This window comes from Oncorhynchus clarkii, chromosome 19, assembly GCF_045791955.1.
Source record: "Oncorhynchus clarkii lewisi isolate Uvic-CL-2024 chromosome 19, UVic_Ocla_1.0, whole genome shotgun sequence".
Lineage (NCBI taxonomy): Eukaryota > Metazoa > Chordata > Actinopteri > Salmoniformes > Salmonidae > Oncorhynchus > Oncorhynchus clarkii.
This window is the reverse complement of record NC_092165.1, coordinates 24,261,099-24,281,049: the sequence shown is the minus strand read 5'-3', so window position 1 is coordinate 24,281,049 and position 19,951 is coordinate 24,261,099. Positions and strand designations below refer to the sequence as shown.

The 19,951-nt window shown below is 42.7% G+C and overlaps 1 protein-coding gene across 2 annotated transcripts in view; it reads right to left on the bottom strand.

The window, feature by feature from the left end:
• Positions 1-19,951, bottom strand: part of LOC139374952 (aarF domain containing kinase 1) — a 161,190-nt gene that overhangs the window by 74,372 nt on the left and 66,867 nt on the right. For both annotated transcript variants that reach the window (XM_071116226.1, XM_071116225.1), the window contains exon 4: positions 17,757-17,960. In XM_071116226.1, coding sequence (XP_070972327.1) covers positions 17,757-17,960 — 204 coding nt within the window. The remainder of the gene's footprint in view (positions 1-17,756; positions 17,961-19,951) is intronic.

Here is a 19,951-nt window from a genome sequence, read left to right as displayed (position 1 = left end):
AATGTGGAAAAAGTCAAGGGGTCTGAATACTTTCCGAATGCACTGTACATCATATAGCTCGATAGAATCAAAAGCTTCACTACATATTCACATACTTGCTACTGTTCCCTATACATTCATTCCTGTCATTTACAGTCCATTAGTTCCTGGCTACAGTCCTCCAGACTTAATGATGTTCCTATTCTGTAGTGGGGGAACCCAGTGAGCCTGAGTAGAACAGCATGGTAATGTGAATGTGAGTCTCATAAGCGTGAGCACTGTGCAGATGGAGAGATACAAGTCTGCCGCAGGGAATAGAGGAATGATGATGATGATGATGGAGGGGAGAGCGAGAGAGCGAGAGACAGAGAGAGACAGAGACACAGAGAGAAACAGAGAGAGACAGAGACAGAGAGACAGAAAGAGAGAGAGAGATAAGAGTTAAGAGGAGAGGAGTGGAAGAGAGCGAGAGAAGAGAAAGAGCAAAAGAGAGAAAGTGACAGTGTCTTTATGGTACTACTATGTTAATCTCTTAATATGGAGAGAACAGAGCCAAGAGGCACCCCCTCTGCTTTTCAATCCCCTCTCTACATGTGCCTCAGCGGTACCGTTCTGAAAACAGTTCGAAAAAACATTCCAGAGCTATTATCGGAAACAATCTAACGCAGTCACGTTCTCAAACGGTTACCTGAACATTCTCAAGCTGCTAAATTCCTATCCAGTCATATTCTAAAAATCTGTTACCGGTATATTCTAAAGCAGTCACGTTCTAAAAGCTGTTACAATCTCAAACAGCTGGATTCTTGACAACCCCATAGTGCTTGCTGATAGGCCGAGGAGTGTCAGCCATACCAGCGCCACCATAAAAATAATCTCCGCCTTGTGCCTCAGGCATAGAGTACCATATGCACAATATCATGGCCTCAGAAGCTGTATCGCTTTATCGACACAGAGGGAGATTGTAAAGCACTTATTCCACAGTAGTAACGGGTACATTGGAAAGCAGCTACATTCTCAAGCTCTCCCTGTGCATTGGAGAGGCCTGTTCAACGTGACAGAGGCTACACCCAACAGCAGACAGGAACTCTGCACGTTCTACTCTAAAATGGTTCCAACACAATGGCGCTGAGATCACTCCGGAGATGAATTTGCTCCGATATGAATGTATTTTTTTGTATAACATTAACAAGTCTTGTAGCGCTATTGTCCCGCCAACCCCTCTTTTACGCTACTGCTACTCTCTGTTCATCATATATGCATAGTCACTTTAACCATATCTACATGTACATACTAACTCAATCAGCCCGACTAACCGGTGCCTGTCTTTTTACTGGTGTTTTATTTCTTTACTTAACCGTTGTTCACCTAACACCTTTTTTGCAAAAAGGCTGTAAGTAAGCATTTCACTGTAAGGTATTCGGCGCACGTGACAAATAAACTTTAATTTGATGTCCTTTGTCAGGCCAAACATGTTTATCACTAAAAAGCTAGCTGCTAGCGTCAGTTCCCAAGCTTCCTATATATTTGTTCAGAGTGATGAACGAGACTGGAGAGTATTGTAACGTGAGACGAGCAGGCTACCTTTAAACATAGGGTGAATAATGACAAAGTATTGACTTTCTGGGTGCTCAGATTGCTTTGAAATCAGACATGAATGCTGTCGGTGCATTGGAGTGTTCTATTCCTGTACTGCCTCAGAAAAAGATGTGTGAAGGGCTAACGTTCATGTTTGAGTGTTAGGTCAGGAGTGAGACTATCAGGTTCAAACTCATCATTAAATCATGCGATTATGAATTATATAACTACAGTATGTGGGTCTGATGCAATTATTATGGGGACTACACATGAGAACAGTATCGATGGAAACGACTTAATTATGCAAATATGCCAAACTGTGATAAAGTCCTGGTAAAACCGCATGTATTGCCAGAGTGGAACATCTAGGAATCCTTAATCAGCTGTAGATCTTACCCTCAACAGCCTAGGGAGCAATCTGCCTGCGTGCTTGGAGCACCACACCTTGGCCATAGAATAAGGCTCACCATTTATGTTAATTTCACTGATTATCAAATATGAAAATGTAGTTTAGTTTGGTGAAACAGCATGTAGCAGAGCCATGCTTTTAGTTTGGCAAAACAGCATACAGCAGAGCCATGCTTTTAGTTTGGTGAAACAGCATATAGCAGAGCCATGCTTTTAGTTTGGTGAAACAGCATATAGCAGAGCCATGCTTTTAGTTTGGTGAAACAGTATACAGCAGAGCCATGCTTTTAGTTTGGCGAAATGGCATATAGCAGAGCCATGCTTTTAGTTTGACGAAACGGCATATAGCAGAGCCATGCTTTTAGTTTGGCGAAACAGCATAGCAGAGCCATGCTTTTTTAGTCTTTTCACAAGAGAGAAGAGCTGACAGCTTGTGGAGCCAACAGTAAGCACCAGTCCAGATACACACAGTGGGACTGCATATGTCACCACAAATGGTACTAGGGGGGAAAACAAACACAAAATGGAAACAGTGCAAAAACGGAAGGAAAAAAAGAACGCTCTCCTCTCAAAGAGCCAACTGGTTTACTGTATTCATCAACACTGCTTCTTCTCAAGCTGTTCCATGACACACACTGTGACAGACTGTTGAGTGTGCAGAGAGAATATTCATTTCTAAACTCTAACGAAGGACTGTTTGTTCGATTATAAAAAAAATTGCATAAAACTTCAAATGCAGTGTATTTGGAAAGCATTCAGACTGTCCCTTTTGCCACATTACAGGCTTATTCTAAAATGGATTACACACTTTTCCCCCGTCAATCTACACAAAATACCCCATAATAACATAGCAAAAACATTTTTTTAGAAACGTATGCTATTTTCTTAAAAATAAAAACAGAAATATGTTATTTACATAAGTATTCAGACCCTTTGCTATGAGACTCGAAATTGAGCTCAGATGCATCCTGCTTCCATTGATCATCCTTGAGATGTTTCTACAACTTGATTGGAGTCCACCTGTGGTAAATGCAATTGATTGGATATGATTTGTAAAGGCACACCCCTGTCTATATAGGGTCCACAGTGCATGTCAGAGCAAAAACCAAGCCCTAAGGTCAAAGGAATTATCCGTAGAGCTCCGAGGTACAGGGAAGGGTACTTAAAAATGCCTGCCGCATTGAAGGTCCCCAAGAACACAGTGGCCTAAATCATTTTTAAATGGAAGCAGTTTGGAACCACCAAGACTCTTCCTAGAGCTGGCCGCCCAGCAAAACTGAACAATCGGGGGAGAAGTACCTTGGTCAGGGAGGTGACCAAGAACCCAATGGTCACTCTGTGGAGATGGGAGAACCTTCCAGAATGACAACCATCTCTGTAGCACTCCACTAATCAAGCATTTATGGTAAAGCCAGACGGAAGCCACTCCCCGGTAAAAGGCACATGACAGCTGGCTTGGAGTTTGATAAAAAGGAACCTAAAGGACTCAGACCATGAGAAACAAGATTCTCTGGTCTAAGATTGAATGCCAAACCTCAATGCCAGGAGGAAAACTGGCACCATCCCTACAGTGAAGCATGGTGGTGGCAGAATCATGCTGTGGATATGTTTTTCAGTGGCAGGGACTGGGAGACTAGTCAGGATTGAGGGAAAGATTAACGGAGCAAAGAACAGAGAAATATTTGATGAAAATCTGCTCCAGAGCACTCAGGACCTCAAGACTGGGGCAAAGGCTCACCTTCCAACAAGACAACGACCCTAAGCACACAGCCAAGACAACGCAGGAGTGGCTTCGGGACAAGTCTCTGTATGTCCTTGAGTGGCCCAGCCAGAGCCTGGAATTGAACCTCTCTGGAGAGACCTGAAAATAGCTGTGCAGCGACGCTACCCATCCAACCTGACAGAGCTTGAGAGGATCTGCAGAGAATAATGCGAGAAACTCCCCAAATACAGGTGTGCCAAGCATGTAGCGTCATACCCAAGAAGACTCAAGAATGTAGTCGCTGCCAAAGATTGCTTCAACAAAGTACTGAGTAAAGGATCTGAATAGTTATGTAAACAGGATTTCAGTTTATTTGTAATACATTTTAAAATTCTAATAACCTGTTTTTTTTGTCATTATGGGGTATTGTGTGTAGATTCATGAGGAAAAAAGCTATTTAAATCAACTTTAGAATAGGCTGTAACATAAAAATTTCAGCCACACCCGTTGCTGACACGTGTATAAAATTGAGCACACAGCCATGGAATCTCCATAGACAGATATTGGCAGTAGAATGGCCTTACTGAAGAGCTCAGTGACTTTCAACGTGGCACCGTCATAGGATGCCACCTTTCCAACAAGTCAGTTCGTCATATTTCTGCCCTGCTAGAACTGCCCTGGTCAACTGTTCGTCGGGAGCTCCATAAAATGGGTTTCCATAGCCGAGCAGCCGCAAACACAAGCCTAAGATCACCATATGCAATGCCAAGCATCGGCTGGAGTGATGTAAAGCCCGCTGCCTTTGGACTCTGGAGCAGTGGATACGTGTTCTCTGGAGTGATGAATCACGCTTCATCATCTGGCAGTCTGATGGACGAATCTGGATTTGGCAGATGCCAGGAGAACGCTACCTGCCCAAACGCATAGTGAAAAATGTCAAGTTTGGGAGAGGAGGAATATGGTCTGGGGCTGTTTTTCATGGTTCGGGCTAGAGGCACCTTAGTTATAGTGAAGGAGAATATGAATGCTACAGCATACAATGACACTGTAGACGACTCTGTGCTTCTGACTTTGTTGGAACAGTTTAGGGAAGGCCCTGTCCTGTTTCAGCATAACAATGCCCCGTGCACAAAGCGAGGTCCACACAGAAATAGCTTGTTGAGATCGGTGTGGAGGAACTTGACTGGCCTGCACAGAGCCCTGACCTCAACCCCATCGAACACCTTCGGAATGAATTGGAACACCGACTGAGAGCCAGGCCTAATTGCCCAACATCAGTGCCTCCCATCACTAATGCTCGTGGCTGAACGGAAGCAAGTCCCCACAGCAATGTTCCAACATCTAGTGGAAAGCCTTGTCAGAAGAGTGGAGGCTGTTATAGCAGCAAAGGGGGGGACCAACTCCATATTAATGCCCATGATTTTGGAATGAGATGTTAGATGAGGTGTCTACATACTTTTGGTCATCTAGTGTATATGTTTTGTCTTTCAATAAATGTTGTTGTTTAAAGTCTGGATAGGGAAATTCTAGTTAAGTGCTGCCCTTCTACTCAATAGCCTACTTAATCATTGCTTTGAACTGCTGAATGCTCAGTACTTGTGACTGAAGTAGGAACATGGACTTGGACTGGTTTCAGGTCAATTCATGATAACTTTGTAATACTTGGTGGCTGTGTCTGTTTGGGGGGGGGGGGGTATTTTCTTCACCTCTTCCAGGCAATCAGCAATTAGTGTTAGCACTTCAATCTTCAATCAAGCGCCGGTGTTGCCGCCCGAAACAAAGACGTTCTGCCAAGTTGGTCTGCCGAGTTATTTGAGGAAGGCTTCACACGACTCTCTTCTCATTTTGCTCTTTTGTAGCTTGGTCAAGTATGTGTGCGATTTAATCTTTTTTTCACTCCTCTCCCAGTGGCTGAAACCCTTCTCATCTAGTCTACCCTGCACGCACAACCCATGTGGAATTGGAACTGCCGATAGGCGGTCAACAAGGCTGACTTCCTCGGTCTTTGTCATCCTAAAGTCCCTAGACTTTCTGGCCCCTGTCGAAGACTGCTCTCTCATCATGTCATCTCATTGTCCAAGAGCATATGGTTGTCGTAGTGGTGGCACAGGGCTACTCATTTCTCCTTTTCCCCCACTCTCTCACCTGTCCATCTCCTCATTTGAATTACATGCTGTCACTGTCACTTGTCCACTCAAGCTTAACATTGGTTGTCAAATATCACCCACCAGGTGCCCTTGGGGAGTTCTTCAATGAGCTTGACACCTTGATAAGCTTATTTCCTGACGATGGCAACAACTCATCTTACGGGGCGACGTCAACCTCCTTATGCCTGACTTCAACTAATTTCTTTGCCTCTTTTGACCACACCCTTTTCCCAGTCCCCTCCCACTTACAAGGCAGGCAATACACTTGACCTCATCTCCACTAGAGGCTGTTCGCTTACTAATCTCTCCACAACCCCCCCAGGTCTCTGATCACAAATGTGTTTATTTTTTTCTCACTCTCTCCTCCAACCCTACCCACTAAGCCCCCACCCAGATGGTCATGTGACGTTGCAATCTAAACTCTCTCTTCTGCTAAATCCTTCTCCCTCCTGTGTCCTGACTCTGCCTCTTTGACCCTACTCTCCTCCCTTTCCGCCTACTTTGACTTCCACTGTCCCCTTTCCTCCTGCACGGCTCAAACCTCCCCTCCCGCTCCGTGGCTGAATGACTCACTGCGTGCACATAGAAAATGGAAGATAACTAAACTTCCGTTGGACATATCAACCTTCCACTCCCTATCCACATTCTCTTCTTCTGTATCTGCTGCTAAAGCCACTTTCTATCACTCTAAATTCCAAGCCTCTGCCTCCGACACCAGGAAACTCTTTTCCACCTTCTCCTCCCTCAATTTCTGTGGACGACTTTGTCAACCACTTTGAAAAAAAGTTGATGACATCCACTCCTCATTTACTCAGCCTACAGAGTCCACTGGTCCCACTACCTTACGCCTTGACCTCTTTCTCCCCACTCTCTCCAGATGACTAGTGATGTCCAGCCGCCCGACAACCTGCCCACTCAACCCCATCCCCTCTTCCAGAATATCTTTGGAGACTTTCTCCCATTCCTCACCTACCTCATCAACTCATTCCTGACCCCTATGATTATTATATTTTTTTTGCTGAGAAAACTACAAAGCGGCGAGGGGGAACTGCCCCTCCCTACTGTCAGTCTATGCTCAAACTCTACATCTCAACCAGAGTACTCCATTCTAACACCACTGGTCTCATATCCCACGCCTACAGGAGGTTAGCTCCCGCTCAGCCCAGTCAAAGCTCTTCTCTGTCCTGGCACCCAATGGTGCCTCAGATGCTAGGACAGCAGAGTCCCTGCCCATCTACCAAAAACGTCTAAAATCCTACCTCTTCAAAGAATATCTTAAAAGGACAAATCCACACAAAACCACTCATTACTATAATTGACAGTCTTAAATAACACTATGTTTTGTGAACAAGTGCTTAATTTTGTCGTTATAATAAGGTTGGTAGCAACATGTGAAAATCTGTTGCAGCTCAAGTCGACTATAAAACCCACAATGCAACGCTCTCTCTATGGGCTTGCTGGCTCGCTAGTTAGCAAATGTAGCTACACACAATAATAACAAAGTCAATATCAGAACGTGAAATAGTAGTTAGTGCAGTTTGTTTAGGTGATTTTACAGCTATCAATTTAGGAGTCTACGATCTCACCCTGTTCAACCTGCAGAGTTTGACATTTGCACCACAATGGTGCATTGCATGGTGCCGCAGCGAATGGGCTAAAGAGGCAGACAAATAGGAAACATGTGTTAGAAGAGTGCCTTTATCGCAATGCTACGTCATACCAGCCAAATTTCTGTCTGCTTGAACAGCAATAGCTCAGATACACATGAAAACATATGACCCAGGGAATCGATAGAACATTGCTCAGAGATGAACAAAAACAGCATAACTTTCAAAATGGGTGAATCTTTACTTTAAATAAGACATCAGTCTTGGTCTTATTTTTTTTACAAGCATTTGTCTTTTCTTACTAGTACTGACTTGAGGAAAATATTTATTACTAAGACTGTGCTAGCGCGTGTAGACTAAGTCGCTCTGGAAAAGACTAAAATGTAAATGTAAAATATGTAGGAAGGGGTTGTATAGGATAGTGTGTGGTGTAGGATGGGGTTGTCCTAGGCTATGGCAGGTCACTTGCTAACCCCCAGCGTTTGGCAGTGAGAAAGAGGATGATGAGTCACAAGAGGAAGAGCCCAAAGAGCCCATATGGAGACAGGAAGGACAGGGTGAGCATGCCCTCTTTGTGGCCGTGGGTAGATGGAGGCGGTGTGTGTTGGGCGGAACAGAAGCCATCTTGTCACACTCATATAGCCCGACACAACAAGACAACCCGCTGCTGCCAAGCACACTGACATGTGTTGGTGATATTTTGGAATCCAATCCTTATAAAGCATGTTCTTCTCTTTTATCCAAGGCTGAGGGCTGGCACCGTTCAGGCAGTGTTAAATGATGTGACCGGACACAGATGGACACAGACAGGGAGGGGGGCGGGGGGGGGGGGTCCTATCTTATTAGTTAGCATTGTGTGTTTATAATGGACTTCACAGTTGACGCATCATCTCTGGATGTCCAGTCCACATAAAATCATTAAAGTGATGATAGAGGTTTTATATATACACTTCTGAAAGTAGCACTCACAAGCCAAAATGGGTCCAGGAAAATGTTGCAATTGTCTACAACGTCATCTGTTTTGTATGATATGTAACGTCCTGAAGATTTGTATACATATTTCCAATTTGTACAATAAGTTTGTAAGTGCTTAAGATCCCGTTCAATCTCTTGAAGACTATAACAGCAAGACACACACGCCAATAGGGAGACGATGTACATTTACATGCTCAGCTGGCTGCAAGTTTCAAGTTCTGTTACATGTACGGGGAGAGTGGGGTTAGTTGAGCCACCGCTTATTTCTAAGAAACCAGACACAAAATTAATCACATGAGCAAATATTTAGGAAGACTCCATTCATTTCATGGAGTCTGTGAAGGAAGAAACCACATGGAAAAAGTGGTAAGCAAGTTAGAATTTGTGAAAATCCTTTTTTGGACCTATTTAAATTTGTGTAATAGGTTTCATGATGCTTGCAAGCAAACCAAAGATTGTTTTATACATCAGTTTGGGTCTCTATAAGCTAAAATATGAAGTCGGAAACCAAGCATGAAAGTTCATCCTTAACTGTCTTAATATAGTCAAAATGTTTGCCATGTGGTAAGTTGAGCCAATGGCCACCATAGCACATATAAATTATTATTAGTAGTTAGTCTTGTCGAAGGTCGAGAGCCGTGCGTCCTCCGAAACATAACCCAACAAAGCCACACTGCGTCTTGACACAATGCCCACTTAACCCAGCCGTATCAATGTGTCGGAGGAAACACAGTACACCTGGCAACTGTGTCAGTGTGCACTGCACCCGGCCCGCCACAGGAGTCGCTAGTGCGCGATGGGACAAGGACATCCCTGCCGGCCAAAGCTTCCCCTAAACCGGACGACGCTGGGCCAATTGTGAGCCACCCCATGGGTCTTCCGGTCGCGGCCCGCTGTGACAGAGCCTGGACTTGAACCCAGAATCTCGAGTGACACTGCGATGCAGCGCCTTAGACCGCTGCACCACTTGGGAGGCCCTTTGGTATTCAGTAGAGGTCGACCGATTATGATTTTTCAACGCCGATACCGATTATTGGAGGACCAAAAAAAAGCCAATGCCGATTTTCTATTTATTTATTTGTAATAATGACAATTACAACAATACTGAATGAACACTTATTTTAACTTAATATAATACATCAATAAATGAAACATGTTCAATTTGGTTTAAACAATGCAAAAACAAAGTGTTGGTGAAGAAAGTAAAAGTGCAATATGTGCTATGTAAGAAAGCTAACGTTTCAGTTCCTTGCTCAGAACATGAGAATATATGAAAGCTGGTGGTTCCTTTTAACATGAGTCTTCAATATTCCCAGGTAAGAAGTTTTAGGTTGAAGTTAATATAGGAATTATGGGACTATTTCCCTCTATACCATTTGTATTTCATTAACCTTTGACTATTCAATGTTCTTATAGGCACTTTAGTATAGCCAGTGTAACAGTATAGCTTTCTTCCCTCTCCTCGCTCCTCCCTGGGCTCGAACCAGCAACACAACGACAACAGCCACCATCGAAGCAGCATTACCCATGCAGAGCAAGGGGAACAACTACTAGAAGGCTCAGAGCGAGTGACGTTTGAAACGCTATTAGCGCGCGCTAACTAGCTAGCCATTTCACTTCGGTTACACGAGCCTCATCTCGGGAGTTGATAGGCTTTAAGTCATAAACAGCGCAATGCTTGACGCACAACGTAGAGCTGCTGGCAAAATGCACAAAAGTGCTGTTTGAATGTATGTAGATACTTAGATACTTGTATGCTCAGTCATATTATATGCAACGCAGGACACGCTAGATAATATCTAGTAATAACTACACATGGTTGATGATAACTAGTGATTATGATTGATTGTTTTTTATAAGACAAGTTTAATGCTAGCTAACAACTTACCTTGGCTGACTGCATTCGCGTAACAGACAGTCTCCTTGTGGAGTGCAACGAGAGGGAGGCAGGTCGTTATTGTGTTGGACTAGTTAACTGTAAGGTTGCAAGATTGGATCCCCCGAGCTGACAAGTTGAAAATCTGTCGTTCTGCCCCTGAACAAGGCAGTCAAACCCACCGTTCCTAGGGAGTCATTGAAAATAAGAATGTGTTCTTAACTGACTTGCCTAGTTAAAAAAGGTATAAAAACATATATATATATATATATATATATATATATATATATATATATATATATATATATATATATATATATATATATATATATATTAAAAAAAATACAAAAATTAAATCGGCGCCCAAAAATACAGATTTCCGATTGTTATGAAAACTTGAAAATCGGCCCTAATTATTCGGCCATTCCGATTAATCGGTCGACCTCTAGTATTCAGACTTACCTTAGTAAGGCGCTCTGCAGGTGTGGCTACCTTGCGCACTCAGAATATATTTCATTCAACTGATGAAATCCCTCCCACTTGGAGTTTTCATTCAAAGGGGTTTTCACTACATTTATCTTAAGCCAGCTCTTTAAATATGGTGAACTTTGATTATAATTTTGTCAACAGAAAAGGTTCATAATATAGAGATCAATGAAATAAAGCCATCTATGCACATTTGTCTCCGTTTCAGCACCAACTGGTAAATTTTTTTTTTTTAAAAACACTTCGATCTTGTAGATTACTTAGGCACATTTTAGGGTTAGGAAAGTATGTATGAATCATAAAAAGAAAACGTTTGTGGAAAGCTTTACGCATGACATAGTGTATATGTATGAATAATAAATAGTGGGTTGATTCATCCTGAAAGTTGCCATATTCAAGTTCAATCCATGAAATATTGGAAGAGGGAAAAAAAAGTGTACAATAGGGGTTCAACAATAGTCCTATAAATCTACCCTAATTCTCACTAATCATGGAACTGTTGACAACGATAACATGACAACGGTAAAACATAAACTCGGCAGGGTCAGCCCTACAGACGCCTACAGCTTGGGTCTCCAAATTTCATCCAGGCAAATTATAAAAAAGGGCCCACAATTACAATTCTGAATAACATGACAGCTATTTCTAGCCTATTTCACTACGCAATACATCACGTTGATATTATTTTCAGTTTGCTTCCATATGGCTGGTTTCACATACAGGCATCATAAGGAAAAATGACCTTCAAACATTAGCTGTGCGTATTTACAATCCCCTTCTCCAAACGGATTGACTTAACTCTTATCAATAGATCTTATCAAGTTGTAAATTACAGTGCACGGACAATGGTGTTATTTCTAATCAGAAAAAAAATTAAGTAAATGCTTTTTCCACCTTGAAACCGGTGGGATTTGCTAGACCTTATTCATCGTTTCCTCGCACGTGAAGGTGGTGGCATTTTTGGGGGGAATTAAGTCAAGGTCAGAATATCTGTATACACACCTCCTCCACACCATTTATTTCAGCACCCATGAATAGTGGGTGAATAGCATGCTATTCTCGAGCTTAAGTTCAAGGTCAGAATACGAAGAGAGAGAAAAGCTCATAAAAAAGGAAATTATGTTCCATTTACGCACGCTCAACTCCGATCTGGACCTGGGCCAATATGCAAAGTATTTTTGCAATGTGTCATGCAATATGAACTCAAGATGGAGCATTTTTATTGTTACAGTGCAGACATCATCATGCCCCATATATACAAACACAAAACAGGAAGGGGTCTATCCCCTCTTGAGGTTCTTGAGAGAGCAGCCAAGGACGTGAGAGAAGGGAAGAAGTCCATTCAAGCAGCATCAAGAGATGGAAAAAAATGGACTGAATGACACAGAAGAGGTACACTGACAAAAAAAAAGAAGTAAACATCTGCCTGTACAAAAGAGAGGCCATGATAGCAGGGCACACACGGGGTCTGAGCTTCCTAACCTATCAAAAATCTCAGAGACCAGTTTCATGGGCTTAGTAGCCTCAAATGATGAGAACGTGCCTATGAATTGGCACATTGAAACAACATCCCTGCCCCAGACAACTGGTCAAGGAATGGAAGAATAAGAGATATTGAACAGAGATGTACATTGAGGGTACAAAACATTAGGACATTAACATAAATGGCATAGACAGAACAGATGAATCCAAGTGAGCGCTGTGATCCATTATTGATGAATCTTGTTAAATCCACTTCAATAGGTGTAGATGAAGGGGAGGAGACGGGGTTAAAGAAGGATGCTTAAACCTTGAGACGTGGATTGTGCATGTGTACTATTCAAAGGGTGAATGGGCAAGACAAAATACTTCAGTGCCTTTGAACGGGGTATGGTAATAGGTGCCAGGCACACCGGTTTCAGTGTGTCGAGAACTGCAACGTTGCTGGGTTTTTCACGCTCAACAGTTTCCCGCGAATATCAAGAATGGTCCATCACCCAATGGACATCCAGACAACTTGACACAACTGTGGAAAGCATTGGAGTCAACATGGGCCAACATCCCTGTAGAACGCTTTTGACACCTTGTAGAATCCATGTCCCTACGAAATGAGGCTGTTCTGAGGGAAAAGGGGGGTGCAACTCATATAAGGAAGGTATTCCTAATGTTTTCTACACTCAGTGTAAATCTGAAGGGATGCATACATTTACGATATACAAAATATCACACCCCCATTCCATGAATTAAACTGATCAACCAGCACCATCACCCACTGTCCCAAAGGCAGCTCAACTTACCCTGTCCCTATTCTCCACTTACCCCATACCAGGGAAAGTTGAGCCAAAACACCACTTTTTTTTTGGACAAACTATGTTTTCAAAACTGTCATGTTTACATTAATTCTGATTATTTCCAGGGATACACAACATCCTGAAATATACTGAGTGTGCAAGACAATAAAAACCATCTTCCTAATATCGAGTTGTGCGATTGAAGTGGATTTAACAAGTGACATAAATAAGGGGTCATAGCATTCACCTGGTCAGGCGATGTCATGGAAAGAGCAGGTGTTCTTAATGTTTCGTACAGAGTGCATATGTAGACATCTTTGTTGTTAGAAAGAATAGTAGATTTCCCTTGACGCAGTGATGCTGAATGTAAAATGCACAATAGAGGTAGTAATATAGATCAGAAATGAAACAAGTGAAATGCGAGAGAAGAGAAAGAAGAAAAGAAACACGAAAACGCCATGTCTTATATACAGGTCAGTGCAGTACCATTATTCCAATGTAGAGGGTGCTGGAGGGATTGAGGAAGGAATGTACATGTAAACAGGGGTAAAAGTGGCAGAATAAATACCAAATGGTCATAATAATCGTAATAAACAATATAGCAGCAACGAATGCTAATATTAAATCACTATAATCAAACAATTATGGCAGCAGCATACAGTGCCTTCAGAAAGTATTCATACCCCTTTACATATTACACATTTTGTTGTGTTACAGCCTGAATTCAAAATTGATTCAATTGATTTGGTTTTCCCACCCATCTACACACATTACCCCATAATGACAACGTGAAAACATGTTTAGACATTTTTGCAAATTGATTGAAAATGAAATAAAGTAATCTAATTTACATAAGTATTCACACCTGTGAGTAATACATTGTAGCAGCACCTTTGGCAGCGATTACAGCTGAGAGACTTTTTAGGTAGGTCTCAAAAGAGCTTTCCACACCTGGATTGCCTAACATTGACCCATTATTCTTCTCAAAATTATTCAAAGCTCTGTCAAATTGGTTGCTGATCATTGCTAGAGAACCATTTTCAGGTCTTGCCATAGATTTTCAACTAGATGCAAGTCAAAACTGTAGCTCAGCCACTCAGGAACATTCATTGTCTTCTTGGTAAACAACTCCAGTGTAGATTTGGACTTGTGTTTTAGGTTATTGTCCTGTTGAAAGGTGAATTAATCTCCCAGTGTCTGGTGGAAAGCAGACTGAATCAGGTTTTCCTCAAGGATTCTACCTGTGCTTAGCTCCATTCCGTTTCTTTTTTATCCTGAAACTCCCCAGTCCTAAACGATTAAACATACCCATAATATGATGCAGCAACCACTATGCTTGAAAATATGGAGAGTGGTACTCCATAATGTGTCGTATTGGAATTACCCCCAAAAATGTGCCTTGTTGCAAACAGGATGCATGGTTTGGAATATTTTTATTCTGTACCACCTTTTTTTCACTCTGTCAAATAGGTTAATGTTGTGTAGTACCTACAATGATGATGATCCATCCTCAGTTTTTTCCTATCACAGCCATTAAACTCTTAACTGTTTTAAAATCACCATGAGTGGTTTCTTTCCTCTCCGGCAACTGAGTTAGGAAAGACGCCTGTATATTTGTAGTGACTGGGTGTATTGATACACCATCCAAAGTGTAATTAATAACTTCACCATGCTCAAAGGAATAATCAGCGTCTGCTTTTTTAATTTTTACCCATTTACCAATAGGTGCACTTCTTTGCAAGGCAAAGAAAACCCTCCCTGGTCTTTGTGGTTGAATCTGTGTTTGAAATTCATTGCTCGACTGAGGGACCTTACACATAATTGTATGTTTGGGGGACAGAGATAAGGTAGTCATTCAAAAAATACTGTTATTGTCCATGTAAATTATGTGACCTCCTGAACTTATTTAGGATGTCATAACAAAGGGGTTGAATACTTGACTAAAGACATTTCAGCTTTTAATACATTTGTAAACATAAAAAAAAAAAACATAATTCCACTTTATGTGTAGTGTAGGACAATGACCCCAAAAAAATCTACATGTAATCAATTTTAGATTTTTGACATCAAAATGCGGAAAAAGTCAAGGGGTGTGAATACGTTCCGAAGTCACTACGTGGTGCTCCTCCCTCTATCATACTTCACCCCTCCTTCTCCATAAGTCCCATGATGTGTGTGTGTGCGTGTATGTGTGAGACACTGATTAATGTGGTTCACTCAGTCAGTAAAGAGGTTGTGCATGAGGGAGCAGCGGCAAAACACAAACACACACTAAACAAACTAATCGAAAAACAAACACACTCCTGCCAGCCACTGAACGCTCCCTTCCTGCCACAGCAGCAATAACCTATTTTGAGCCAACTTGAAGCCTGAACAATTCCTAATTCAAGCACACCTCTTTCGTATTAATCTAAAATTCATAAAAACAAGGACTTTTACGGCCCAAATAATAAAAGTATAATTTCCTCCCAAGAGGCACACCTTCTTCAAGGATGCTACAGTAAAGGGTACACGTCTTAACAGTCTGCTAGAGCGAGACGTGCTCTGACTTTTAACAGAAAAGTCAAATGTTGTAATTTGGTGGTGCATTTGGTAAATCTGGAGGATTAAAAAGAAACCCACAGAGAGACGGAGAGAGAAGGAGTTAAAAATTCTGCCCCAAGTCTGCTCTCAGGAAGTGATGTCTTAAGCAGTAAACCTGCATGAAACACATTGCAGGCCCTCTGAACATAATAACTTAGGCCTTGTCCACGACCATGTGACAGAGTTCACGACCTCAGCACATCAATGGTATAGTATAATTACAAAATGTCCCTGGTATGTTTGAGTACCACTCACCCAGTGTAAAAAATGTAGCTATCTAAAGTACCAGTCCCTTACTGTTGTTGTGATACCTGACGCTCATATTGTGTGTGGCGCAAATACACACACAGTGTGTGTGTCGGGACTATCAGAGGCAACACATTGATAATTCCCTACCCTGTATTTAGAGAGAAGGTATTTACACATATTCAGGAGCAGGAAATGTGTGTGGATGTCACGCCTTGCTGCTCGTACAACCTTAATCTCTTCCAAGGCACTGAATGATGATGTGAGTACTGGGAAACATCTAGAATAGGCCTGCCAATGAATACCTTCTACCCTGATTTGACTTCATAAGCTGGCTGGAAACAAAGACAAAGTAATATCTGCCGCAGCAGACCTGCAACACACACACACACACACACACACACACACACACACACACACACACACACACACGAGAGTAATCTGTAAAAAGAGGTCGGAAACTTTTCTAACCATATGAGGAACAACAGACGAGTGACAAAGAAATGTTGAGGTAGTTTTCTAATTACCAATAATAAAATAATTTATAATAAAGTAGACAGCTGTTGAAACTTTAAATTCACAATGAACATGTCTTGCATTTATTGACAACTGAACAAAGTTAAATCAATCAATCAAATGTATTTCTGAAGCCCTTCTTACATCAGCTGATGTCAAAGTGCTGTACAGAAACCCAGCCTAAAACCCCAAAAAGCAAGCAATGCAGGTTTAGAAGCACGGTGGCTAGGAAAAACTCCCTAGAAAGGCCAGAACCTAGGAAGAAACCTAGAGAGGACCAGGCAATGAGGGGTGGCCAGTCCTCTTCTTGCTGTTCCGGGTGGAGATTATAACATGGCCAAGATGTTCAAATGTTCATAGATAATAATAATCACAGTGGTTGTCGAAGGTGCAACAGGTCAGCACCTCAGGAGTAAGGAAGCAGAAATGTGTCAGACATGAAAGATAAACTTCAATTCCTCCTCTGACTCACATACTGTAGCTAACACGTTTAATGAAAATCTCAGGACAAATGAAGTTAAGCCTGGCAGCCTTTAATGTTAAGCAGAAGTCTGCTTAAGTGTTTAGTAAAGTGCCTCCGGCTGGATGATTTCATCACAGGATCAATGTTAGAGCGTTGGACTAGTAACCGAAAGGTTGCAAGATCGAATCCCTGAGCTGACAAGGTACAAATGTCGTTCTGCCCCTAAACAAGGCAGTTAACCCACTGTTCCTAGGCCGTCATTGAAAATAAGAATAGGATCAGGTCCAGGATCAGTGTTTTGCTGTAAGAGAGAAACAACCTGTCTGTCTGCCTCCAAGCTACACCTCTCTGTACTATCAATAATTCCTGATCTAAATAGAGCCAGGGGACATGGGAAACAGCTTTGGCTTTTCAACTGAACAACTCTGTCATAAACAGAGGTGCGTGCATGGAGACAGAGAGATGAAAAGAGGAGTAGAAAAGAGAGGAGAGACTGAGGGATAATTTGGCTGCTGCAGTGAACCCAACTAACCATGACAAGACCATCTAACATGCGCACACACACACACCGAGATCAGAAAGTGACAGAGGGACCAAGGAAAGTCGTGCCCAAATAACAGAACAATTACCTCGTCTCAGACACAGTCTAAAAGACTGTCATAACAAAACAGACACAAGACCCATCTACAGTATAACCAAAACGCTTCTGGAACCAACAGTCCTTATTTAGAACCAATGTGCTTTCAGAACCAAGGGCCTGATTTACCAAGCTTTTCACCAGACAATCTTCCCACTTGTTTAGTTCATAGTGGGATAAAATGCTAAACAAAGCTGAAAAACTCCACTGTCCCCATATTCACAATCAATAAACATACAAACACATCTACTCCAGGATCTACCACCCACCCCCCCCCCAGGCCTACCTCCTTCCCCAGTTCTTCTCTGATGACCTGCTGAATCTCCTCCATAGAACTCTGTGGTGCTCTGCTGTGCAGGACTTTGAGGGTGGAGGTGTACTCCTCAGGTAGGAGGTAGTCAAGGGCTCCCAGGTGTTGACCCACCTTGATGAAGGTGCCTCTGTTGGCGCAGCACAGGTTACGCAGTCTCTCAGCTGACCGACGGTGCACCTGCAGGAGGGGGGACACACACGTCATTGGAATAATGGTTGACTACTCATCATCGTCCTCCATTTCATTGTCATCGTCGTAATCGTCAACATCATGGCAATAAGTCAAGGTCATCATCGTCAACGTCGTCATTGTTAGCGGCAGTGTCATGAAGTGTCAGTGTCATCGTTATCAAAACAGACTCAGTTTTGTACCAACAGGGCATGAAAATAGATGGCAAATACAAAAACACACACACGTTCAGCATTATCTCTCAAGCACATTGTTGCATCTGAAGGGCCGTTAAGTGTAATGTGATTTCCATGCCGTGTGTGAACCAGCTGGTGGAGTTGATAATGTCGCTCTCCTGGGACCTGTGCAAATAAAGGGGCGTGAAATGAGCTCCCTTTAGCCCTTTACCCCTGCCAAAAACACACAGGCTCTTCCTGAAACCCCCTGTACCCCTCTGTAACCCCCTTAACCGTCAGGGGACCACTCCACATCAGCACCGTCTGGGAACAGAGGCTCACTTCATTATATGACTTCTCCTTTAGCCAGTCAGATGTGGCTATATGGATGCCAGCTAGCATTAGATATCAACCACTGTAGCACTAGCCATCAGCTAGCATCAGCTACCATTGGCAATCATCTACTAGTCATCAATTAGCATTAGCCTTTCCATCTGCTAGCATCAGCCATCCTATTGTAACGGAGTTAAGAACATACAGTAAGCTCACTCAAGTTTCCAGTTTTAATAGTCATATGCACAGGATACACATGGTATACGAAATGATCACTTGCCGGTTCCCTCTCGACAATGCAACAAAGACAAAAAAACTCCAAAGCTAGCTTGCAATGTCAGATGGAGCCATCCAAGAAGTACCTTTTGGGTGGCTCAACCCGTTGGAACGCTGTTAAGGAGTATGGTCCAGCGCCGACAGAGATGGCCGCCTCGCTTCGCGTTCCTAGGAAACTATGCCGTATTTTGTTTTTTGTGTGTTATTTCTTACATTGTTTCCCCAGGAAATCTTAGGTTTTATTACATACAGTCGGGAGGAACTATAAGAGCAACGGCAACTCACCAACATTACGACCAGAAATAGGACTTTCCCGAAGTGGATCCAATGTTTGGTCCACCACCCAGGACAAAGGATCGGATGCCAGCCGGCAACCCAAAACAATGGCGCCAGTCTCTTGACAACAAGGTAGACAAAATCAAAGCAAGGGTTGCCTTCTAGAGAGACATCAGAGACATTCTTTGTTTCACAGAAACATGGCTCACTCGAGACACGCTATCGGAGTCGGTACAGCCACCTGGTTTCTTCACGCATCGAGCCGCCAGAATCAAGCATCTCTCTGGTAAGAAGAAGGGCGAGGTGGGGGGGGGGGGGGGGGGGATGCCTTATAACTAACGAGACGCGGTGTGATCATAACAACAAACAGGAACTCAAGTCCTTTTGTTCACCTGACATAGAATTCCTTACAATAAAATGCCGACCGCATTATCTACCAAGAGAATTCCCTTAGATTATATTCACAGTTGTGTATATTCCCCCCAAGCAGACACCGACGGCCCTGAAAGAACTTCATTTGACTATGTAAACTGGAAACCACATATCCTGAGACTGCATTTATTGTAGCTGGGAATTTGAACAAGGCTAATCTGAAAACAAGTCTCCCTAAATTTTACCAGCATATCGATTGCGCGACCCGGGCTGGCAAAACCCTGGATCATTGTTATTCTAACTTCCGCGGCGCATATAAAGCCTTCCCCCGCCCTCCTTTCGGAAAAGCTGACCACGACTCCATTTTGTTGCTGCCAGCCTATAGACAACCTAAAACAGGAAGCAGCCGTGCTCAGGTCTGTGCAACGCTGGTCCAACCAATCGGATTCCACGCGTCAAGATTGCTTCTATCACGTAGACTGGGATATGTTCCGCATAGCGTCGAACAACAACATTGATGAACACGCTGATTCGGGGAGTGAGTTCATTAGCAAGTGCAACGGTGAT